Consider the following 22,675-nt stretch of genomic DNA (forward strand, 5'->3'; position numbering starts at 1 on the left):
GAGGTAGGAGAAAAAGGGTTTTGCTTTTATCCTCTGAGGTCTGAATGTTTGAACTGTGAAAGAGAAATAGAACAAAACAAACGGTAAAAGCGACGTGTTTAACGCGGACACACCATTATTGGGTAAAAATATTGAGACATAAAAAGCACTGTATGGAAAAGTTTTAGAAAGGAATAAGAAACAGCTAATAAAAGAAGAAAGCGGATGTCGAAAACCGGAAGTTGCTGTTTAAGATTGTCGGTCCAAGCTAATTTTAAGTGTAAAATTGGTATAAAAGGCTATTTAAGAACGGCTCTTGGCTTTTAAAGTACAAATTCAATTCTTCCGAGAGAAAAAATTAAATCAGAAGGTTAAAACAGTAAGGTGTTGAATGCTTTTAAATTTCTTTTTCGATTCTAATCCTTTTTCTGACTTCTTAGCAAAAAGAACAGCGAAGAAGTTAAGGCTGCTTCAAGAAGTTCACGCGTTTTAAAAATTTAGCTTCAAAAGAAGTTCTTCCGGCCTCCAGAAATCAAACGCAAATGACCTGCACTTTACCGCAATTGACCACAATAAGCCTGCGGACGCAAAAGCAAATATTTCCTGCGCAGACATTATTTTTGGGAAGTGTAACGCCAAGCTAGGGTTGTTTATGGGTCTTAAGGGATTATACAGCTCAGAGGTCCTCTTGCCACTAGTACGTTCTTTCACGAAGGTTAACTTCAGATATACGTCAAAAACCATACAAATTTATTTTCATCTTGTATCAATATTTGAAAAATACGTTAAGCTTTTTAACTTACAAAAATTAAGATAAATTATATGGAAAAAATACATCTTCAGACTTTTTATCGCAAAAATTAAAATATTTTTCTATAACTTTTCACGGTCATAAAAGAAACATACTTTTTTACGAAAAATTTACCATTATAATCTTGGTGCTATTAACCAACAATAATGATCAACATTAAAGTATTGGAAGGACAATCCTCTAATTAAGAGAATAACTTTCTCTTTTCGGCTCAGTGCTATCCTTCTTAGTATAATCGAGCAATGTTTGGCAAAACAAAAAGCTTCGCTGAAAGAAATGTATGCATAGATGAAAAACTCCGATGCGATTTTGTTATCATCCAGACTACGTCACAGTAGACTGTGCAACCTAACGTGCAAAAATAGCAGGAGAAGCAATTGAAAAGTCTGTTATAGGGTAAAACGACCTTAAGTTAAGGTATCAAAATAAAATCTCTTTGAAAAAAAAAATCTGAGAAGTGTGTCAAAGGGCTAGATATCAGCGAACGTTAGACACGCTTTATTACCGAAACCGGAATCGATGTAACCTCAGGGGTTATCATTTGACCAACAGGTTCATCGTTTTCCCGTTTTGGTTTGAAATGCAGCTGTAAGGGATGGTGCACAGGGGGACTGGGAACAAACGGGAACACGATCATGGTCTTAGAGCTGTCAAATATGGTTGGAGAGTTAGGTGTGGAACCTGGATACCACACGAGAGGATCTGATGGCGCAGAAAGAAGCGGCCAAGACCAGCTCTTTTTGGGATATCCACGGACCGGGGTGAAGGCTGACAGTGAAGTGCTAGTATTGATCTTGGGAGGGGCAGGGTTGGTTTCTTTCGGTTTCGTTGGTTCTTGGATGCAAGCCTTGATTCTGGTTCCGTGGTAAAGAGATCTCGTTACGCCGGGTTCATACTTGTATGGCAATTTGTTAAACTTATACACCAGTCTCTGGCCCGCGACCTAAACAAAAAACGATTAAAAAGGAACAATTAAAACTTATACATTACCAAATAAAAGTTACTCGGGCATGAGAGTTTCCGAAAAAACAATAGCAGAATCGATAAAAATTCATTTCAAATCGCGCAGTGAAATCTGCGACCTGTTATAATTGTCTAACGTTCAAAAGGCTAAATCCTGGCTGGGGCTTTTAACGCTGTTATCTCACCCTGAATACTTCCTGGGCACACGCGACGAACAGTTTAATACGCCGTCTTGGCTGTTTGTTTATTTGATAAGATTGATAAATCACCAAACGAGATAAATGAGGGATTAAGGCTGCTCTCCGGAAGATGTAACTGAAAACTGTTCCTTTACACTCAAACCTTTTAACTGTACGCACACTCACCGGTAATTTCATGAGAAAACGAAATGTTTTATTGATTCTACATGTTATTCATCGATGTTCTCTGGGTGCGGTAGACGTTTGTGATCTAAACATCGCCAAGTTAAGTATACATCTCCCAGAATGCTACTGTCTTTCGCGACATGTACTTGTAGTGCCCATTTAATCAGCGGGCAGCATAATAATTTGCATATCCTGAACCAGTCGGTTATAATTGGTCAGCAGGTAAAGCTTTGGGAATACATGTCAAGTCTTGAGATTGAGTAGATGAGATTGCATTTAAGTGCTGCGGCATTAAAGTGCTGCTTTGAATTTTGTTTTGTTTTATTGTAATTGAAATTAGGTGAAATTAGGTGAAATATACTCCTGTACTCAAAGATGCATAACACAGGCTTTTTTTTTTTTTCTGAGTCTCGGGGCTATTTTGACGTAATTGTTCACTCGAACGTGGTTTTCTCTTTCACTTTCGATTCTTTAATGCTATCGACAATGTCCCTTGATTGCTTGGGCACCTGTATCATGCTAATTTGACGGATAAAAAAAAACATGTTCATTAGCGAAAATATTGAGGTTAGTCGAGCAGCCTTATTGTCCGTACCCACATAAGTTTGTTTCGAAATTATGTTACTGCATGCGTCCATTATCAAAAGGAAGGAAACTTAAAACAAAGTGGACGAGAAGATTGGGGAAATAATCATTGACGACTTTTTTCACATGTTCTCACTGAGATTGTTGTTTTCGAGTTGTGGATAAGATAGGACACCGCCTGGTACAAAATTAAGAGATTTAACTTCGGGAATTTTATGCGTTTACTCTCTTCGCCTTCGAATAAATTTTTCCTATATCCTATGAGTTTATTCAAGACAACTGAACTTTGATCATTGCCATACTCACCCTACAAAAATGGACAACAACGAAACAGAAATTGATGTCAGTCTCGTGTATAAGGCTCACCTTTTTAATAATTCCTTTTGGATAATAATGTCGAAGAGCCCTGCTGAGTTTCTCGTAGTTCATTCCTTTTATCTTCTTATAAGCACCCCACCTTTTGGCGACTTCTTCTTTGTTCTTTAGTTTAAACTCTCCATGTTCCTCTCTGATCCAGGCTATGATCGAGCTGCACTTGTCACCACTGGCAAGCAACTCGTAAAGAAACTCCCACAAGTGGACGATGTTCTTGTAACGAGGCTCGGCGTTCTCGGAATCCATGGCAGACACAATCGAATTTAAACTTTGCCCTTCCTCGGAGAGACGTTTTGAAGCTTCGCTCATTGCAACATCAACTATTAGGACAAGAAAGTCGTGTGATTAAAAAACCGCTATAACATTTGGAGGGCTCAAGTCTTTCGTTTGTACCGGTGGGTTTGGCCCTGATAGGAGTACCTGGTAACTGTGACGGTTCATTAATTTTCCCAACGTGACTCGCTAAACATGACTTAACGCTTTGACAAATCGTGCATTTGCTGAATCGTGGTAGTGAGATGGCTTGAATATAGTATTTAAAATCGCGCTAACTTTCACATGGCCAATGGCAATCAACTATTGCGGTCACTGCCATCCACAAATTTAGAACGGTAATCACATTTTTAGCAAAAGAAAGTCAGGTGGCTACATGATTTTACCTCTATATTCCGGCTCTGGATCTACGTTAAAATCATCAGCAGAGACCGCAACTTTGATAGGAAATTTCAGTTCTGAACAAAAAAAAATTACGACGACCCGTTTCATTTTTTAATCACAGCAGTCAGAATCAAATCTCGACTCGTTAATCACTTTCCAACCAGTTGGAAACCGAAATTTTTTTCTGGCGTCAGTAACTGACGCAGCCATATACTGTCGCTGTGAAAATGGAACATTTGTAGAGAATCATATTTCCCTTAAAATATTCTCAGCAACAAAAGTGAAACCTCTGATGCGTTTAGCGTGACTACGATCACCTATTTGTTTTTAAAAAGTGAGCAAAAATGAGTGAGAAATATTTTATCAAGACTAGAAAGAGGAGACCATTGACAATTTACGTTCAGTTTAGTACCCTTGTTTTTTATGATTGACCATTTCTAATAATTGTTTCCTCGGCCTAACCACATGGAATAAATTGAGTAAATGCCCTCTAGCTCAGAAAATAACGAATTTTCCAGTGATTAACTGATACACAGTATCGAAGGGTCCGTATGGAAAATAACACAGCACACGGCAGAGTGCACGACCAACAGTAAACATATCTAAAACTACACAGGTTCTCCCGGAGTTTCTTTGACGAAAGTTTTCCCTCAGCGATTAGCGTTGTCCTCCATGTTAAAATCAACCAGGCGAAGATAAGGGTGTAGTCCCTTCATTTTTTGTTGACCTTTCTCCGCATTCCCAGCATTACTTAGCTCTACCGATCTCTATCGCTGTTCACTCCCTAGCTGAAACGTGATTCGTTCAATAACAAATCGTCCTGTTTTAGGAAGCCTGTTTCATACTCGTATGAAGCCGGCCGCTTGACAAGATCTGTTTCTTACTGATTCATATTCAAAACATTGCCTTTAATGGACAGATCTTGAACGCTGAAAGGCACATCCTTAAAGGTACATCCTTCCGAAATTGAGAACAGCAATACAGAAAAAACAGTTTTTCAGCCGACAAGAGCACCGGCAATCGTTTTGTAAGACAAAATTTTAATAAGAAGGGTAAACGTCAACCGCATTAAAGTAAAGTTTGTGATACATTTAATTGACTGCACGGTCTTCTGACACAAACCCGGATAAGCGAGCAGGCCTTAGATTAAGGAGACGATTTTATGGTAATACTGAAAAGATTTTCTGGTTAACTCTTGACGTCCACAATAAATTCTTAATTAAAGATAGATGTATTTTCATCGTCTTGTCTCGGACATAAGATAAGGGAAATAAATCTGAGTCCCCATGAGAAATTGAAAGTCTATCCCGTCAAACTCCGAACTCCGGTACTCTGTTAAGTGTATTTATGCACGATCCTAGATCCTCAGCTAAGTGTAGCTACAGAGAACTCTATGGTGGCTTGGTTTTACTATGATCTTCATAAATGACACCTTCCTGAATACAACTACGATAAGCAATGTCGTAAATACATGCAGAATAAGAAAGATGTTAAATATCTAAGCTCGGTGATGAAATAAAGAAAGACGATTCCCTATAAGGACTAAATATTTCGCGCAAAGAACGCACGAGAGAATATAATTTGGCTTGCGAAGTATACCCATCATGCGCTAAGAGAAGCAGGATGCCCTGCTCTCACATCATTGACAAATATTCTCAAGTCTCTTAAGCTCAAAGGTCGACTAAAAATAATAACGATTTCCCTTATAAGCACGGTAATTGGTCAAATTTCATGCATTAACTTTTTTCAAATATTTCAGGCTGCCTGAGGTTATTATGCAAAGAACGGGTCAAACGATTTGACTGTTTATCGGACTTTTAAGGTAAACACCTTAACTCAGTTTCCATAGGAAAAAGGCTGAAATCATGTGCCTCAACATTATGATTAGTTACAGCTCTGCTAAGCAGTCTAAAGACTTACCTATTACATCTATAATGCGCTGTCCGGATCGATCAGTGCACTTTGATAACTTATAAACATTTAGATTTTCAAATATTTCCCAGCTATGCTACCACCCCCATAAAAGAGTACAATAGTCATTCATATCAATATACATTCGTTGCGCAAGAAGTGCTACATCATACCTTGGGATGTTGAGGTTACTGAGAGATGAAATGTGTCCTGCAGCTTAAACTTATTCAACTGATATAATATTCTCGTCTTCGCGGAGATATCAGCACGGATATCCTTCATTCATTTTTTTGCTTCTTCTCCTGGAAGTTGGGTTGATCGTAGTTCCAGTTCCCATCAGTATAAAGAGGAACAGGAAGTAGTGCTTTGTTTTGATGTTAATTCGACCATTTGAAGGTCATGCGTTTCCTGTTGAGCGCTCTCACTTGATGAAGTAACGCATTTTTATAGCCTAACATGTGTTCTAGAATTTTAACATCATGCTAATTACAGATGAATCAGGTGTCGTTCATTACTTCTTTGGAATATCAAAGAAAACCGGCCTCTATTGTGAAGATTTCACAATAGATGTCATACGTATGATGCACGATCCTTCGCAGTAGATAGCGCTATTTATGCAATAGCTATTGCATAAATAGCGCTATCTACTGCGAAGGATCGTGCATCATACGTATTTAATACCGCAGTTCAAAATATATGAACTTCATATATATTCATTGTAATAGATGTCATATTAAATAGTTCAGAGATCACTCCTGCTGTTAACATGAATTCGTTCGGGAAACTTAAGCTTTAAACTAAGAAAGCCATTTTGATCTGATTCAAAAGCAATGCTTGAATGCAAACTTGGATTTAGGAACACACACTCGACATGGAACATAAATCTTGCACCATCTAGTTCCAGACTATAACCAGGATTGCAAACAACCCGGTAACTTTAATAGTTTTTTGTTGGCTTACATCAACTAGCCATCTGCAATTAAAGTTGTCGTTGCTATTAAAGGCCCCCTGTTTAAGACAGCTGACACCTTTATGAAACACAGTAAGTACTGCGTCACGCGGGTTAATGCGATAATGTGTGTTACCATGACGAACACCCGTCAAGACAAAAAGTTCCGTTATTCATCCACTTCCCCAAACTCTTACAGAGACGAGATAAACTGTGACTTCCCAATTGTGGTCAACAACAAAAAAACAGACTGGAAGTGGGAATGGTATGAGCTGTTCCAATTCGAAGGCCTTTAACCTCAAAGCCCCATCCCAACTTAACTTCATTATGAACTTCTCTGACTGCTATTACACGCAGTCGTCCTTAACGCATGTCTCGATATGAAATGTTCTCCGACGACAAATTTGATTCTGCTGATCGGATCGAGACTAAAGGTCCATTATTTTTGCGGAATTGATTTAAGCCCCATATCATCGAATAAGCAATGGCCCTTGTCCAAACTGCTTTCTTTTTTCCATTCAAAAATTCGTGTGGGTGGGATAAGGTTGAGGATGGAATCTGAAGTATTTCTGACGACAGTCTCAAAACAATTGCAATGAATGGCGTGACGTGACTGAATTGCTGCGTACGTAGCATGGTTGACCATTGTACGCGAAAAAAAAAAAGGAAATACACATTCTGTGCTCTTAAGTCTTAAAGTATATCTTATGGAAAAAACTATTTTGTTTAGTTTTGAACATGCTACAATTTACAAGCTGCAAAAATGTTTGTGTAACTAAAATTTTATAAGCCCGGAAGACATTTGAAAATGGAGTTGTTCCTGTTTCCGGTGTCTGCAGTTTGAAGTTCCTCTATTGGTCACGCAATGGTGTTAAGCGACAAAACAAAACAATCGAAATCGCTGTCTAAGTTTTATCGGTTTTAAAATCAAGAATAATTTGTTATAAACGTAATGCGCCGCTGGACATCAGAGTGGATGAATATTTTTGATTCTAAAGAAAGTAAAGCATTCGTAATGAAATAAAATAATTCCTCGCAGCTTGAGCTGATCACGCAAGAGATATACGAGTCCTAACTTATCATTCCAACTAAAGTACACTACTAGCCTTGAATCCGTGCTCTTGAGCTATTTCTAAGCTCTATGAGACAATTTTTATCTTGCGAAAACCTTAACTTACTCGACACAAAGCGCTCAAACATTGATAGCTCTGCAAGAAATTTTTTTTCTCGCAAAATAAATTGATCACGCGAGGCCGGTGAAGTTGTCGAACGATGCAGCCCTGTGCTTAAAATTGTATTTTTTTATGTTTGAAAAATTCATAGAATCCTTGTTTGAAGCGCGAAGCCTTCCAAGTGTTTTGTTATGTAACTAGCAGTGAAGTGCGTAATTGCGTGACCTTCACTCACCTCACGTATGCTATTACGCAAATGGAAGAGAATAGTTAATCGCTAATTTAAGCACTTCCTGTTGCTGATATTCTGCTATAAATATTCCTGTATTGAAGCTTGATCAAACGGTCGAACACAGCCAATTTGAGGTTGAAACAAGGAGAAATTCATCTCATACCTGAACATTAGCAAAGCTGGTCAAAAGTTGAGAAGAAAGAATGGTTATGTCGACAATGGAGCGTGAAAACCATGGTAAAACTAATTTTGTTTTAATTTTTGTTTGCAACAGGCTTGCTCAGCTCATGTATTATAGCTTATGTTCTTTATAAAAATTCCAGGGTGCAGGTTCGGAAGCGTGTAGATCTCTCAGTTTCCAATTAAGGACTCAGAGAGGCTGGCTGCTCAAAATGAAAATAGAGCAATTTTAACAATCAGAAAACAATTTCTAAATCATGCAAACTTGGAAGAGTTAATTACAATATTTTCATTTATTCTGGGCGTCAAAGAGAAATAGCTTTGAACAGAATAAAACTTTCATCGATAAAACCTTTGTTTAACCTATGTCCGAATGTAATCAAGTTGCAAAAGGCGAGTGAAGCGAAAGCAAGCAGAAGCGATTGAGGGTAGCAGAGATAAAGACGCATTTTAAGTTGCAAAATGATAAATTGTTAAATTATCCAAGATGGATCATTACCCTCTCGCTCATAGAGGGAAAAATATAGTTACCTCGGTCTTTATGGACAATGTCAATAAACTGTTGCACCAACTATATAATGAACTTAATTTAACGTTCCCTTCTTTTCATTTCATTGCAATCAGTAGATCAGACGATGGAGAAACAACTAAAAGCCTTCACCGAAGAGCGTTTGAACCAAGCAGATCTTCAGAAGTCCGAACTGATGACCTCAGTCGCCAAAGAACCTCGTTACAAAAACATTGTCCACTTGTGGGAGTTTCTTTTGGAGCTGTTGGCGAGCGATAGCTGTAAAGGGATCATTTGCTGGAGTAGGAAAGACCACAGGGAGTTTAAACTGAACAATCCTGATGAGGTCGCTAAAAGGTGGGGACGGCTTAAAGGCAAGACAGGGATGAACTACGAAAAACTCAGCCGAGCCTTAAGATACTACTACCAACAAGGAATTATCAAAAAGGTGAGTTCAGGGATCCTTAGCACACTATGTTATATCTTATCGTCATAAGCGATTTTCAAACTTTGAAGCAATACACGGGGCGCCATAGAACACAGTATGTCTTGACTTATTAAGAATAGCAAGACTCGAGAAATTTGTAAATTCCAGAACATAATCAGTGGATGCTAACTTCAAGCATTGATCAGGAGAGGTTGCCTAGAGTTAAGTAAGAACGTGGGAGCATGTATGTTTAGTATGACGTAAATAATACACGGCAAGGAATTGACATAGTGCCAAAGACTTCATTCGCTACAATCAAAACAATGGCAGAAAGGGAGTGGACACTAAATTTATTTTAAGAAGTTTCACACAGACGGCTTGTTCGAACATTCTTTAGCAAGGTTGATTGCGTTTAAAAATCGCCCACGCCATTCAATCAGGAATAACACTTTTCAAACAGGAAAAACACTTTTGTGTTGACTAAAAATAGTGATTCAAAATATCTTTGTCGCTTGCTTTTTAATAGCATCTGAAGGTTTCAAATTTCCAAAAAATTGAGGCTTCGCTCGTTTTTTATTTATGCTATGAGAGGATAAATTTATGAATTTTCTTGAGATCGAGGATGGTTAATGTTACACTTAACTGTAACAAGAAGTCAAGAAGTTTATCTTCTTGCCAATTGCGTTATTTTCTTTAATAAGCAGTCCATCCTTTATGATTATTTGACTTACATTTGGCGTTTGAAAATCGTTGCTTTGCTTGTATTGAGGGGGTGTACTCTCTCAGGCCCAAAATAGCCTAACCCGATATTAATATGAAGCTGCTAACGTCATTTTGACGCATAAATGGAGAACTTGAAATAATTGACCATGATTTCAGACGTAACTGGCTCAGCAGATAGACTGAACGCACACAAAAAAATTGAATGACAAATTCTCTTTACTCGTGGATAGTAGTTAAAGAAATTAGTGGTGGGAAACCATAGGAAGAGAAATAATCCTCTAGAGGCGCATTACTGATCAGTTGTTTCTTTAACTTTTTTAGGTTCGTGGTCAAAGGTTGGTGTATAAGTTTCACAAACTTCCCTATCGATACGAGCCTGGTGTAACAAGATCTCCACATCAATTAAAAAAGATAAATACAAGTATCGACCAAGAACAATATCAAGCACCATCTCCTCAGAAAATCACTGTGCCTTCGCCTGTACCTTCAGCCTTTCTTCCCCCAAGTCCATCAAGTCCCATCAACCCCGTCATTACTCCACTCAGAAAAGATTGGTCATGGCCAGCTGTGCCCGTTCCTGCCAGACCGATGTTGTGGTATCCAGGCTCCTCACTTCTCAAACCACCAGCAGTTTTTATTGGCAGAAGCAGGGTTGTGGTTCCCTACGTGGATCCGTTGACGTCAATTCCCTTGGGTTTTAAACCGATTCAGCCCACACTTTATAATACGTCAATACCAGTTTCAGTTATTCAGCGCACCATGTAAAAACAGCATGTTCTGGAATGCTCTCACAAATTCTGTCATTTGTTTAGAAATTCAATGCCATAGTCCTTCTCTTGTAGCAATAAGGAATGAAAACAAGGGGACCAGTTATGGTAACCGTGGTAAAACATTTCTTTGTACATAGAAAATGAGCTTACTTGAAATGTGTAAATAACATTGAATGTAGATAAAAGGAAATTTGTATAAAAAGTTGCTTTTGAAAAATAACTCTATCGTTTTTTGTATCTCCTGGTCACAACGTTTACTTCACCCGGCAAAGCAACAGCTTTACCTTTACCATCACCCCAATTTAAAGCAATAAAATTTAATTCCAGAAGAAGGATCTTGGGTCAATATACTTCCAAATTCTCGCATGAAAAAGTTGAGTATAAAAACTCCATCTTAAACAACATCATCCATGATCTATATTGAAACAGTTCGCTCCTCGTGGGTACTAGCACTCTGATAGCCATGGCAAAACCTCGATCAGTTGAAGCTCAACTGCCATTGTCAATTGTCCAAAGCTCAATGTAATCGAAAAAATTGAAGGGATGAGCTTCGATGAAAATAGTTTGGATAGAGGGTTGATTCCAATAATACCCGGACGTGCATTGGATAGTTCAGTGCACTTCATTTTTTAAGAGGTTTGGTAACACTTTTGTGTCATAATTTCTCAAGTGATCAGCAACATTGCAAATAAATTTGTATCTGCACTTTGTTTCAATTTGGAGGATTGTTCGACTTGAGTTCTTCATCACTTCATGAATTAACTCTGTTCGCTTTAAACTTTGAGATCTGGTATTTTAAAAGCTCCGAAGAGCTTGTTAGCATCGTCTACCGCTAACTTTGAAGTTCATTTCGGTTCTCGTGAGAAATAGTGGGACCAAATTCTGTGATTTTTGGTGAGGAGATGCGAGAAAATGGGGCCGAAATGGAGGTAACGATGCAAAAAGGTTGGGAAGACGCTACAGCAAACTCGATATTGAAAAAGCTATGAATAGAAAGTTAGGAGAAGGGAGAAAACCTAGTTTTAAAATATGGCTACGACATATCATTTCTCTGATAAAACAAACTGTACAATCAAGATTACTATTCCGAATGATTGGAAGTGTTTTCCACCCAAAAATAAGAGTCATCATCCACGAGTCAAAATATTATTTATTTTATTTAATATTTGAGATAGATTCTTTTACAAGAGAGAAAGCCTTCCAAACTTTGTCTCGCTCCCAAAAGGTGACTTTGAAGCTCATTTGGTTGAGGCACCCAGCCAAATGTAGTATCTGGGAAGCGTGTGTTTGAGTCTCGTCGAAGCTTGAATTTATCCAAGCTTACTTCTTTTCTGCAGTTTCGTTAATCGCAGCTCTCGCGCGAGGGGGGATGATTTCTTTACTTGTGTATTATGCTTATTGAAAAAAAGGCAGTAAACTACTTCCTTTGCAGGCAATTTTTACCATCCGCTAATAAACGTAGTTAGAATGCTGATTATTGATAATAGTAAACATTGATTATTGAGCTTGTGCGTTAGTGGGAGGAAGGTCGCGATGTGTCAATGAAGAGACATGTTTTCATCTTTTGTAAACATCGAAAATAGCAGACCGGAAGCCGGAAGTGGTTTTACTAACCTCACTGGTCTGTTATTTTATAATTAATGTTTTTGTCTTTCGTTTTCTTTTTCTCGTAGATAACTGCCGACAGAGTTTGAGGAATAACTCTCAAATCCGAAGTTAGTAAAGTTAATTTGCGAGTTTGTTTCGCGTTTGCTTGTCAATTGCTAATAACTTATGACGTCTCAAAAACTTTATTTCTTTTTTCCTTCGATCTAACTCTTTAACACATTTTTTCGTTAGAAAAGTTTGAATCGATTGCTTAATAGCACTAGTTAACGTTAACATAAGCTAATCTTTTCAAACAATCGCTAAAAAGTACTTTTTAAATCTTAAAAACTAAATTTGTCAAGTTGCTGTCGAAGCAAAACACGAGAGCCGTTCCACAAAAGATGACTATATTCAACCTGATCCAAAACGAAGTGTTTTCCGTCCACGTTTCGTCATTTTGCAACCTCTTCTTTGCAAATTTTTTTTTCACATTTTCATGCTTTCTTCGAGCATTTTTTCCGTAGATGAAGATGGACGATCAGGCGGCCGTGACTGCAAAAGGGGCCACAGAAGTCTTAAAAATAGTACTGATTAATGACTTGTAGGCTTTCGCAGACCGCAGGTAAGTGGCTGTTCCTGAAAGTGCCACTATCTGTTTGAAATATCAAACGTGACAGGAACCGAAAGTGCAAGACGAATTTCACAAGTATCCTTCAGTCCCAAGTACATGCTATCCGTTTAAGAATCGTTTCCTGTTCATGGAGACTCTTAAGCTAAAAATTTATGCATATTCATCGTTTGAAATACAAACGTGACAAGAATCGAAAGTGCTACTGATTCCGTAGTTTCTCCTCCATCAGAAAATGTTATCCGTTTCAGGATTTGCTTCCGGACGTGGACTGTTTGTAGCCAAAACTCCCGCATGTGCATCGATTAAGAATTGTAAAAATTTTGAATCAACGTCTACTGTTCTATTTTTGCATTAGATTCCCCATTTACAAGAGTGCATTGTTGGTTCATTGTTCCTAAAATTGTCAAAAACGCCCAAACGGATGAGACAAAAGCGGGAACAGGTTTCGGCTGGATGGATTAGTCTAAGAGCTGTCTTTATGAAATTCGAAAGGCCTCGGGAAGGTCTGACTTTTCGTCAAGGTTATCTTATTTTGTACGACCTGACAAGATTTTTTCAAGTGCCACCAGCTAGTCCTCCAAATATCATCGCCCTTCTGGCAATTACCGTGCCTGTGTTAACGAAAACCATTTAGGAATCACCTAAAATAACATGAACTATCCAAGCTCACAAATAGCTAGTGAAATAATTACAATTTATATATATATATGATATTTGGTAAACATCTGGATACGTATCCGTGCAAGTGATTTTACTGGTAGTTTTGGCAATATCGAAATTCGTGCCCTTTACTCAGTTTCGTTTTCCTGATCATTCATTTCGCGTAGTTATTGTAGAAATAGTCTCAGTCAAAACATCTGCAAAATACACTTCGTCCACCCATACGAATGGTCAAACCCTTCCTGACCTCAACCACAAGAATTTCAAGTACGTAATTATCGTGGGTTCGCAAAAGTTCGTAAAACTTCACGGGAAAATACACATATATCTTTCTCATTGCATTGGATGGCTCTGTTAAAGATCAATTTTGTGCATTCTATGATAAACCAGAACGCCTAAATATTTACAGTGGCAGTTTTTTTAAGACATAAAACTATTCTCTCCAACCCCGGTATATCGTATCGAATTCTTTTGCCATATCGCGTATATTTTGATTGATATTATCTACATCGTCTATCCACTCGTTTCGCGGAATTTTGTAAGGATCTTCTCCGTCAATATCTTTCAACTCCTCTAAATACCTTTCCTTAGCGTCTTTCAACTGCAAGCCCTGAAATACCCGGGTAAAAACCCTCGCTTTGTAGTGCCTAGTGTCGCCATTTGTAAACAAACTTGAAGTTGTCCTCCAGTTCGCGAGATCACGTGTCATGACGTCACATCTGAAATGGGTCTATTAGACGTTTGAGACACGAGGATTCGCTCCGTAGGGATTACAAAAAGCCCGGCACTAATACACTTTCCAAAGCAATCTTTTTTTTCAGGACTGAACGAAAACACTCGCTGGCTTGAACTGAAAAACGTCTTAACGGGATTCGAGTTAATTGCCCTTGACAACTAAATGAGTCGCGCTTCAATGAAGCCCAACTTCATTACTGACAATTACGCTTACGTCTTTAGTCTCCTATCAAGTCTAGCAATACAAAATGAAACGTTTCGATTCTTTGGATATGCATAAATTACAGTCAAAATACGATATGAATTGAAACAACACTCTGACAGAAGAAAAAAAAAACACACACACACACACACAAAAAAAGATTGTTATGCAAATATACCTCTTGATTAGCTAATGCTGTATTGACATAGCTCACAGACGTATTTCCTTTCTGTGAAAATGACCTCATAGTATTTATCAGTTTACGGGCTGAATTGATCCATTGTTTTATTTGTCCAACGACGTGTAAGATTCTATTAGTACACATAAATACATTCATGATATCAAGCCTACGATCTCATTTATCTTATTTTATTCAGGCAATAACTGTCAGGCAGCGCCGGCGGTGCGTCATTATTAACTTACTCGGATACTGATGAGCGAGCACATTATTTCCTTGGCGTTTAAAATTAATTTTCGTCGGATGTTATTGCGAGAGTTGTTATTACCAGAGAATAGCAGAGAGCTGAAATAGATTCTTGAGAGAAATATGAACGTCTGTGGCGTAATATGAGTCTCACAAAAATGTTTGCGATGAATCTATTGGTCCAATTTTAAGCATTCTAAGGGTAAAACCACTGGCGTTATTTATAGTAGTATTTCTGTTGAGTGTCTGGGACTACGTGACCGGACAACGCACGAGCGAGTTTCTCTTTTTTTTTCTTTGTTTTCAACTTTCTTTCTAAATCTGTTTAGTATTTTCAGGGTAAAACCACTGTCGTTATTTATAGTTGTATTTCCGGTGAGTGGGACTACGTGACCGGATAACGTACGAGCGTACAGGCTTTGACTAGACTGAATTACGCAGTTTACAATTTTTTGCAAGGAAACCCAGCAAGTGCCTCCAATTTTGGAGGCAGAACCGAGTCCACAGCAACGAGCATCACCTCCCCTACTCTTTAGGAGAAGTGCGTACGTGCTTTAACCTTTCCTTGCTAACTAGTACAGAGAAGATTTAGGAGATTTAGCTTACGGTTTATTGTCCTAATCCCACATTTTATATTCCCTAATTTGAGTTTTTACACCATGATATCTGCCCTACGATCCGAAACGTTTGGCGTAAGTTGCAAGTCAATCGTTCCAGTTGCGCGTCAATGTATCAACCTTGCATATTGTTCGTTGTTCTCGCGTGGGTTTGAATCATATTTAGCATGCAACCAGCTTTTTGTCGATTCCTTTTTTCATACATCGATGATAATACTCCACTTCCCCAAAATCGACTCATCTTAATGTGGAACTTTTAACATTCCAAATTGCTTTCTACTTTGTTATGTCTACCTAAATAACATTCATGTTAGGATTTCAAGTTCGACTTCACCAAGACATTTCTAATAATCTACACGCTACAAATCATGAACCGACAATTTTAAGCCTTTCTGTCACATTTAAAATATTTTTAGCATAGCTTATATCCTCGAAAAGCATCTTCGAATAATTTTCCATATAGAGCGAAAATCCCCTTCAAGTAAAATGCATAGGATAATATCAATGGCAACTGGCAACGTTCCATCGAAGGTTCAACTTCCTACTTCCTTAGAAGAACGTGGGTGAGCGCACGAGTAAAACAGTTCAAATCTGTTGCGAAATTCTATTCCAGAAAAAATTATATCAATCCTTCGTTCCTATAACTGGTGACTTCAAACTTCATAGAACACTTTTTACCGAAACATTTTGAAAAACGCTTTCTCTGCACTGCATCTCCAAATGCAACATAATTGAGCATACGCGTTAGGATTATCCAGAGAATTCTAGTGTAAACTGTTTTTCTTTAACTCTCTAACTCTTACAATTTCTCCTTACAATATTAATGCAATATATAGCAGAAAAGTGATGAGAGTAAAGAATAATATCAATAGTAATAACAATAATAATATCAAATTCTCTGACGAAACATAATAAAGATTTTTATAGCAAACAGCTTGAGGAAGGAGAATTAGTAATGAAAACTAAGGAGTGAAGGGTTGAACGTTACATTAACTCTATGGTCATTCGAAATTCGATTCTAACTAACCCTAGGTTTTAAAAAAAAAAAATGTCTGTAAAGGACCAAATTTCACTCGCTTCTTCTTCTTCTTCTTTTTTTTTCCCCGTGAAAATCTACTCAGTTATAATATAGCGGCGGGGCCCTAGTTACAATCCAAACAAATAAACTTTGCGTCGTAGAATGTTTTGAACTTCCGTTGAACAAGACAGGAAGAAGTTACGACAGCTCATCCTAATATTATCAGTCTGGGGGAGACCATCGAGTCATTAAAAGCAGTTTCTGCAGGAGGAGCTGATGAAATTATGATAGAGGTAATTTAAATTTAATGCTCAAAGTATTCCGTCTCGATCTTTCTTGAGGAAAACCAAATACAGTCTGTGTGCCTTGCACATTGGGGTTTACGTTCATGTGGTTGCTTTTACTCTTTACAATTTTGATAAAGAGAAAACAATATATGGAAAATAATAGTTTTCAAGAGCTAAGTGAGCTGTGATTTTCTTTGCTAACGAAATATAAGTCACTTTTGCAATTTTGGACCCTTAGAAGAGTTTTCCCATGAGGTATCTCGATCCGCGTTGACAATCGTGTGTCGACAGCCTCCACAAAGTTCATCGCATATATATCATTTTTCACTTCCCGTGCTTTGTCTTTTGAGTGTGAAAGGAAATCACCGGCTGGTATCAAAACATTGCGTTATCACTAAATTTTCTGTGGAATACTATAGCTGTTCAGTTGAACTGTGTGGAGCGGAAACTCTATGGCTGCCTCGAGTAAGCTGCGACGTGGTAAATATCCTGTGAAAATTTTTATTATTACGTATCATTTATAAACCAAATCTATGTCTTCTTAAAGATGAACCGCGTGGCTCTATACCCACTTCGTTGCAGTGGAGTATAGTGCTTCGGCCGCCGTAAATCTTACCCGCATTTGTACAGCTCTTGAAGCCCTGCCGAGGTGCACGTGGAGTTGTATTGTTGGTTGGCAAAGAAAGTATTTGAAGAGAATTCAGTCGATGGAGAGTTCGTTACTGATGTAATCAGTGAAGGAATAATTCTGTGAGCTTGTATTTAGTCTCACGCGTTTAACTCTGTTAGTGCAAAGTCTTATTCAGCTAACTCACTGAATGTATGCTTTTCTGGTTGAATCGAACGAAAGGGCTTTGCTTTACTAGTGAAACTCTAAATTCAGTTTTTGACAAATAAATTAATGAGGTCTCCGTAAACTTAGGCTAATTTGTAACTTCCTGCTACCAGGTAGTTCTGCTGTTCTGCTTGACTTATAATATCTAAGTTCTTTTATGACATAAAAGTCCTTGCATGCAACGACTAACACATTGGACCCAACATTGCTTACTCTAGCGGCAATGGTATTCTCTAATTTTCATCGCGACAAGCATAGACGCCTGTCCAGCGAGTTTCGTTAAGATTTAGACCCCAAATTTCTTGCAATTTCGCAAGCTCTCGGTAAGACTATTTGTAGATTGGGTTAACTTTAGTAACAAGTTTTAAATGACATTTGTTTCTGGGTTATACAGATTCAGTGTTCAGTTCAAATTATCTTAATCCCTTAAACAGAGAAAATATATTCAGAGGCTACACTACTTCGCCAAAAGAATATGACTCATCTGGAACAGCATTTGAAAACCAAAAGGTGCCGTGCAGCCAGCACAAGGCGAAGAAAAGTTCGTAGAGAATTTAAACTGAGATATCCTGAGAAAGGATGGGAAAGAAAAAGGACATCCAAACCAAATAAAGACATTACTACTTGCGTGAAGAATAATCGAGACTCGAGGTATACTTACCAACAGAACATGATCACAAAAAAGGTGAGTCACTTATAAAGCCCCTTATTCTTACAAAACTAAGAGACATTTCCATCAACACATATGACTATTAATGCTTTGTAAGCTCAAAAGATTTGCAAAACCTCTTGGCTATGACTTTCTCATGTACACAATTGACTCTTAAACCTTGGAGGTGCTCTCCATGCAAGTTACAAGAATCAACTCCAAAACCGTGACCTAACCCTTCGACTCTTTCAAAAGTAAGGCAACCAAATTTGACACCTAGTGCCATATTTTAGATAAGCGTAATCAATTCCGAAACCTGGAAGTACATTTCATGATACAGAAATAAAAATAATGGGGCCTCTTCACTATTTTGTCTTGATTATATCCATTAGAGAATCTTTTCAGTGAACAACTAACAATAAAGTTTTGAAATCAGTGACACAAACCCTGCTTGGTTGTAAGAACGAGCTTAACCACAAAGCACAGAGCAGAGTTTCGTGACGAAAAATAGTGGGAAGTTTCAAATATTCTTGGCTTAGACAAATGCGACAAAAACAGGTTATAGTCCTGAAATAAACATGGAGTTTTCGGAGGCCTCTGTTACCAGAAGCGATGGATCATTACAAAAGATAAAGAGTCGAAATGATATAACTTAGGAAGAGTCTCTCCTCCACTGGAGAACAACTGCACTTATAACAAGAATTTAAAAATTTATATGACCTTCAAATCTCATTTAACCCTGTAGTTTCTCTAAAAGTAGCGGAATATACGAACCTGTTGACTGTTTCGACTGCACTATATTGTAAGCCGGCGATTTTTTGACGGCAAGATGCTAGCACTAAGTTGTTTAGTCACAGTATGTAATACAGAAAAGTGAACAGGTTACACACTTTCATGGGCCACAGTTCTGCCGTTGCTTTTACCAACAGGTCCAATTATCTCAGCTAAAAAGTGAACTTTATAGTTTATAGGTCCTGCACTCTACGCCAAACAATCTAACTATATTTATAACTTTGTTCGACATCTGTTGTGTTGCGATGACCAATCGAGTGATGTGAAGTAGTCTAACAAATGTTGTGCTTGGTTGAAAGTGGCGTATTTTATAAGAATATAAAGCATACTGGTGTTACCTCCGATCCGATCTGGAGACATATATAATTTGTTAACAACTTAAATCGAATACAGGGCACTCTATAACCTGCCCATAATTAGTAACAAAGGACCAAACCTAAGCACTAGACTTACTAAGGAATAACCTACGAATGCTCTCTGAACTGCAGAAAATAACTCCTGAGGGAATTTGTTGCGACGGTAAACAATAAATTGTTGCAAATCAATCCACAATCTTCTTGCGCAGCAATTAAACATTTCCGAATTGCTCTCTGAACTGCAGAAAATAACTCCTGAGGGAATTTGTTACGACGGTAAACAATAAATTGTTGCAAATCAATCCACAATCTTCTTGCGCAGCAATTAAACATTTCCGAATTGTTCCAGTGTATAGCAATCAAGCAAAAAATTGCAGCGAGAAGCATTTGGTAAACAAGGTTGTTGCAAACAGTTCGAAAGATATCTTTCAGTTGAATCTTTCTAAATTACGGTAGCTTCTTACAGTACTTCCCGATTCTGGTGGATGCACTGAGTTATCGCCTCTCTCCAGCTCACTGTTTACAGCTACCAAGAAGAGAAAAACAGACACGAAGTGAATATACTACACTTTACAAAAAGTATAGCAAACAAACTAGATTGAAAGTAACAACAGGCACATTTTTCACAAATGTTCAAGCAACCAAACTCAGTAGTCAATAGAAGGTAAAGCGCCCGGCTAACATTGTTTACAGAATGTGCAGCAACCAAGCCTGTTCAATTAAAGAACGTAAAACAAACCTTTTCACAATGGCAGCCTACAATAGTAGAGCGCTCAAAACTTTCCATTAAAAGAGTAGCAAACAAAGTCTTCCAAAGAAATACAGCAACCTAAGTCATCTACCAAAATAACGGCAGAAACAGCATCCAGATGGGCTTACAGACATTACAGCTACAAAAGGTTTTCATGTGTTTTCAAAGGTAAAGCAATCTCTTGTCTGAGAAAACATATTTGCAAACAGTGCAGCTATCAAGCATATTTACAAGAGAACAACAATTATACATGTCAACAGAAACTGCTGGTGTGAAGCTTATTTGTAAAATAAATAGCAACCAGAATTGTTCTCTAGAGGTAACTCAATCAAATTCATCTGCGTAAAGGGCAACCACCAAATAGGAAAGCATAAAATTGTTCACAAAAAGCACAGCAAGTAGAGTTACCCATCAAAATTGCAGCAACAAAACTACTTCTTTGAAGACAACAACCAAATTGTCTCCAAACATTAGAGCAACCAAGCTCTAATAATTGGAGACAATTTGGTTGTTGTCTTTGGTCTGTCACACGCAGTGACGAGAGTAGCTTGCTAGAAGTACCCCCAACCAAACTATTTACACAAATTACAGGAATCAAAGTTCATATCAATTTGACCACAAAAAGAGAGGCAAGAAAAATGCCCCAGAAAAAGTGCTTATTACCAACTGTTTGCCGAAGATGCAAGAATCAAAGTTCTTCACGGAATACAGCACAACTACACTCGTTACAAAATGCACAGCAAGCAATGTTACTTACTAAACCATAGCATACAAACCTTTCGCTGGTGTAACAAATCGTCGTTAACTTATAAAGAGTAATCTTGAAAGTTAAAACTTTTCGTCATAAATGGGAATGAAGTACTTGGTACAAGAATAAAAATCGAACATGTTGAATCTGCATGATCCCTTGCGACTCATGCAAACGAGAGAGCTCCTGTCTAATGGTAAAGATGGCAACAGAATAACGTCATACGAAGCAAAGCATTGATATTGCTTATATTTTGTGCAGTTCTTATACATTTCGGGTCCTTTTTCCCAAATTTTCAAACCAATCTTCATAATACAGGATATTATCACATTTTAACCGCAACTTGATTCACCATGGAAGCTTTCTTTTAACAAAATGAACAGTAATTAAATTTGCCCTTAAAAAATAACAGCCACCAAACATGCATGCTTTCACAAATTACACTAAAGAGATTTGTTTGCAAAACACAACGACTAAAAAGTCTGCAGAAAGTATTGATGAAAACCAAAAGTAAAACAGCCAACATTCTTCAATAATAGCTCAGCAAAGAATGAACCAAGAAATTATGCTTTCCCATTACTTTCTCTTCTTCACTTGAACCTAAATACAGAGAAGGCCAAAGTCAAGAAGGAACCAAAGCTCTTTACTGTAAAGCTGTCTATCAAATGTGCAGAGACCAATACTGTGTCCAAACCACTACAGTAACCAAAGTTGTTGAGAGAGAGTATGCACCAATGGAAGGTCCCACGAAAAGTACAACTACAAAAAAATGTCGATATGCAAAAGGAGGTCAACGAGAGTTTGGGATCCAAAATTACGACAACCAAAGTAACTTACAATGAGAAATTAACGCATCTGATTGAAGTTGTGTACAAAACGTAAGAAAACTAGAGCTTGTTTTTGTTTTCATAATGTAGAAAAATGTGGGTCCGCGAAGTCTTGAAGCTTTATTCAGTTTGTGTGTGCACACTGAGAGCCTCGGATCTAATGGAGGCCTGGGACGTGCAGTGTTATTGAATGTACATTTTATGATTGCAATTAGTAATTAAATGTCTGAGAATACATTGCTGAACAGGGACAGATTATGTTCATTGGACAGTAAACATGTTGTATAATCCATTCATCGTGCCTTTCATTTTACGATATTTTTTTACAGGTTCCCGGCCAGAGGTTTGTATATAAGCTGAATAAACACCCAGGCAACACTGAGTCAGAAATGAGCAGTTCTTACCAGTCTATATTACCACCACCTGACAGCCACGCTGGTTTCTCGCACTGTCCACGCTGTTTATGTCCAAGATTTCTGTCTGCAACAACGTTGGGTGGAGGACACGGAGGTATATTGGTTAATGCAAGCCCATCACAGAAGGCAGCAGATTTGCCCCTTTATTCCCCGATGTTTCCTTCGGCGACGTCGATCCCTGTATCCGTAATTCAGAGGATCAGTTTCTAATGAAACAAATTCATTCTTACAAAGACTAACGAGGGACTACTGAGTCATGAACTGATATTGTAACCAGCAGGACGAGACTTCATAATAAACGGTCCGAGCGACTATAGAAATATACTTTCATCACGTGTCTCGCTAATTATAATTTCTCATTGAAATCTCCTGCAATATTATTTTAATGACACGTTCAAAGCTGTGGCATGAAATCGGTCTCACATCAAATACGCGAACCCTTATCAAGCTTATACGAGGGAGGTCACCATTCAGTGTAGACTGAGTTCCGAGATTTTCAAACTTGTAACTATTTTGCCCTATCAAGGTAGCGG

At 38.0% G+C, this 22,675-nt stretch overlaps 3 protein-coding genes and 1 long non-coding RNA gene across 10 annotated transcripts; 2 read left to right on the forward strand and 2 right to left on the reverse strand.

Annotated features, from left to right (window-relative positions):
• Positions 1–708: 708 nt before the first annotated feature.
• On the reverse strand, positions 709–5,977 carry LOC111325070 (transcriptional regulator ERG homolog). Of its 3 annotated transcripts, XM_022928785.2 has the most exons (4): positions 5,820–5,960; positions 3,738–3,809; positions 3,070–3,398; positions 709–1,733 (listed from the first exon to the last, which is right to left on the reverse strand). In XM_022928785.2, exons 1-4 carry the CDS (start codon positions 5,926–5,928, stop codon positions 1,278–1,280), a joined length of 966 nt encoding a protein of 321 aa, XP_022784520.1. In that variant the 5' UTR covers positions 5,929–5,960; the 3' UTR covers positions 709–1,277. The 3 variants fall into 3 exon arrangements, with proteins under 3 accessions (XP_022784520.1, XP_022784521.1, XP_022784522.1); XM_022928786.2 differs by lacking the exon at positions 3,738–3,809 and having other exon boundaries at positions 5,820–5,977; XM_022928787.2 differs by lacking the exons at positions 3,738–3,809; positions 5,820–5,960 and adding an exon at positions 5,656–5,813.
• Positions 5,978–8,049: 2,072 nt separating this feature from the next.
• Positions 8,050–10,827, forward strand: LOC111325066 (uncharacterized). Of its 2 annotated transcripts, none has more exons than XM_022928781.2 (3): positions 8,050–8,236; positions 8,804–9,135; positions 10,159–10,827. In XM_022928781.2, the coding sequence occupies exons 1-3, from the start codon at positions 8,203–8,205 to the stop codon at positions 10,600–10,602; spliced, it is 810 nt and encodes a 269-aa protein (XP_022784516.1). In that variant the 5' UTR covers positions 8,050–8,202; the 3' UTR covers positions 10,603–10,827. The 2 variants fall into 2 exon arrangements, with proteins under 2 accessions (XP_022784516.1, XP_022784515.1); XM_022928780.2 differs by having other exon boundaries at positions 8,077–8,236; positions 8,807–9,135.
• A 912-nt stretch (positions 10,828–11,739) lies between these two features.
• On the reverse strand, positions 11,740–16,513 carry LOC148730032 (uncharacterized). The gene is made up of 2 exons (XR_016001632.1): positions 14,067–16,513; positions 11,740–13,436 (listed from the first exon to the last, which is right to left on the reverse strand). It is a non-coding gene; the product is annotated as an uncharacterized LOC148730032 (long non-coding RNA).
• A 122-nt stretch (positions 16,514–16,635) lies between these two features.
• Positions 16,636–22,472, forward strand: LOC111325060 (uncharacterized). Of its 4 annotated transcripts, none has more exons than XM_022928770.2 (4): positions 16,636–16,774; positions 17,188–17,248; positions 18,038–18,288; positions 22,056–22,472. In XM_022928770.2, exons 2-4 carry the CDS (start codon positions 17,221–17,223, stop codon positions 22,350–22,352), a joined length of 576 nt encoding a protein of 191 aa, XP_022784505.2. In that variant the 5' UTR covers positions 16,636–16,774; positions 17,188–17,220; the 3' UTR covers positions 22,353–22,472. The 4 variants fall into 4 exon arrangements, with proteins under 4 accessions (XP_022784505.2, XP_022784504.2, XP_022784506.1 ...); XM_022928769.2 differs by having other exon boundaries at positions 16,638–16,774; positions 17,119–17,248; XM_022928771.2 differs by lacking the exon at positions 17,188–17,248 and having other exon boundaries at positions 16,651–16,774.
• The last annotated feature ends 203 nt before the right edge of the window (positions 22,473–22,675 follow it).

This window comes from Stylophora pistillata, chromosome 5 (genome assembly GCF_964205215.1).
Source record: "Stylophora pistillata chromosome 5, jaStyPist1.2, whole genome shotgun sequence".
Lineage (NCBI taxonomy): Eukaryota > Metazoa > Cnidaria > Anthozoa > Scleractinia > Pocilloporidae > Stylophora > Stylophora pistillata.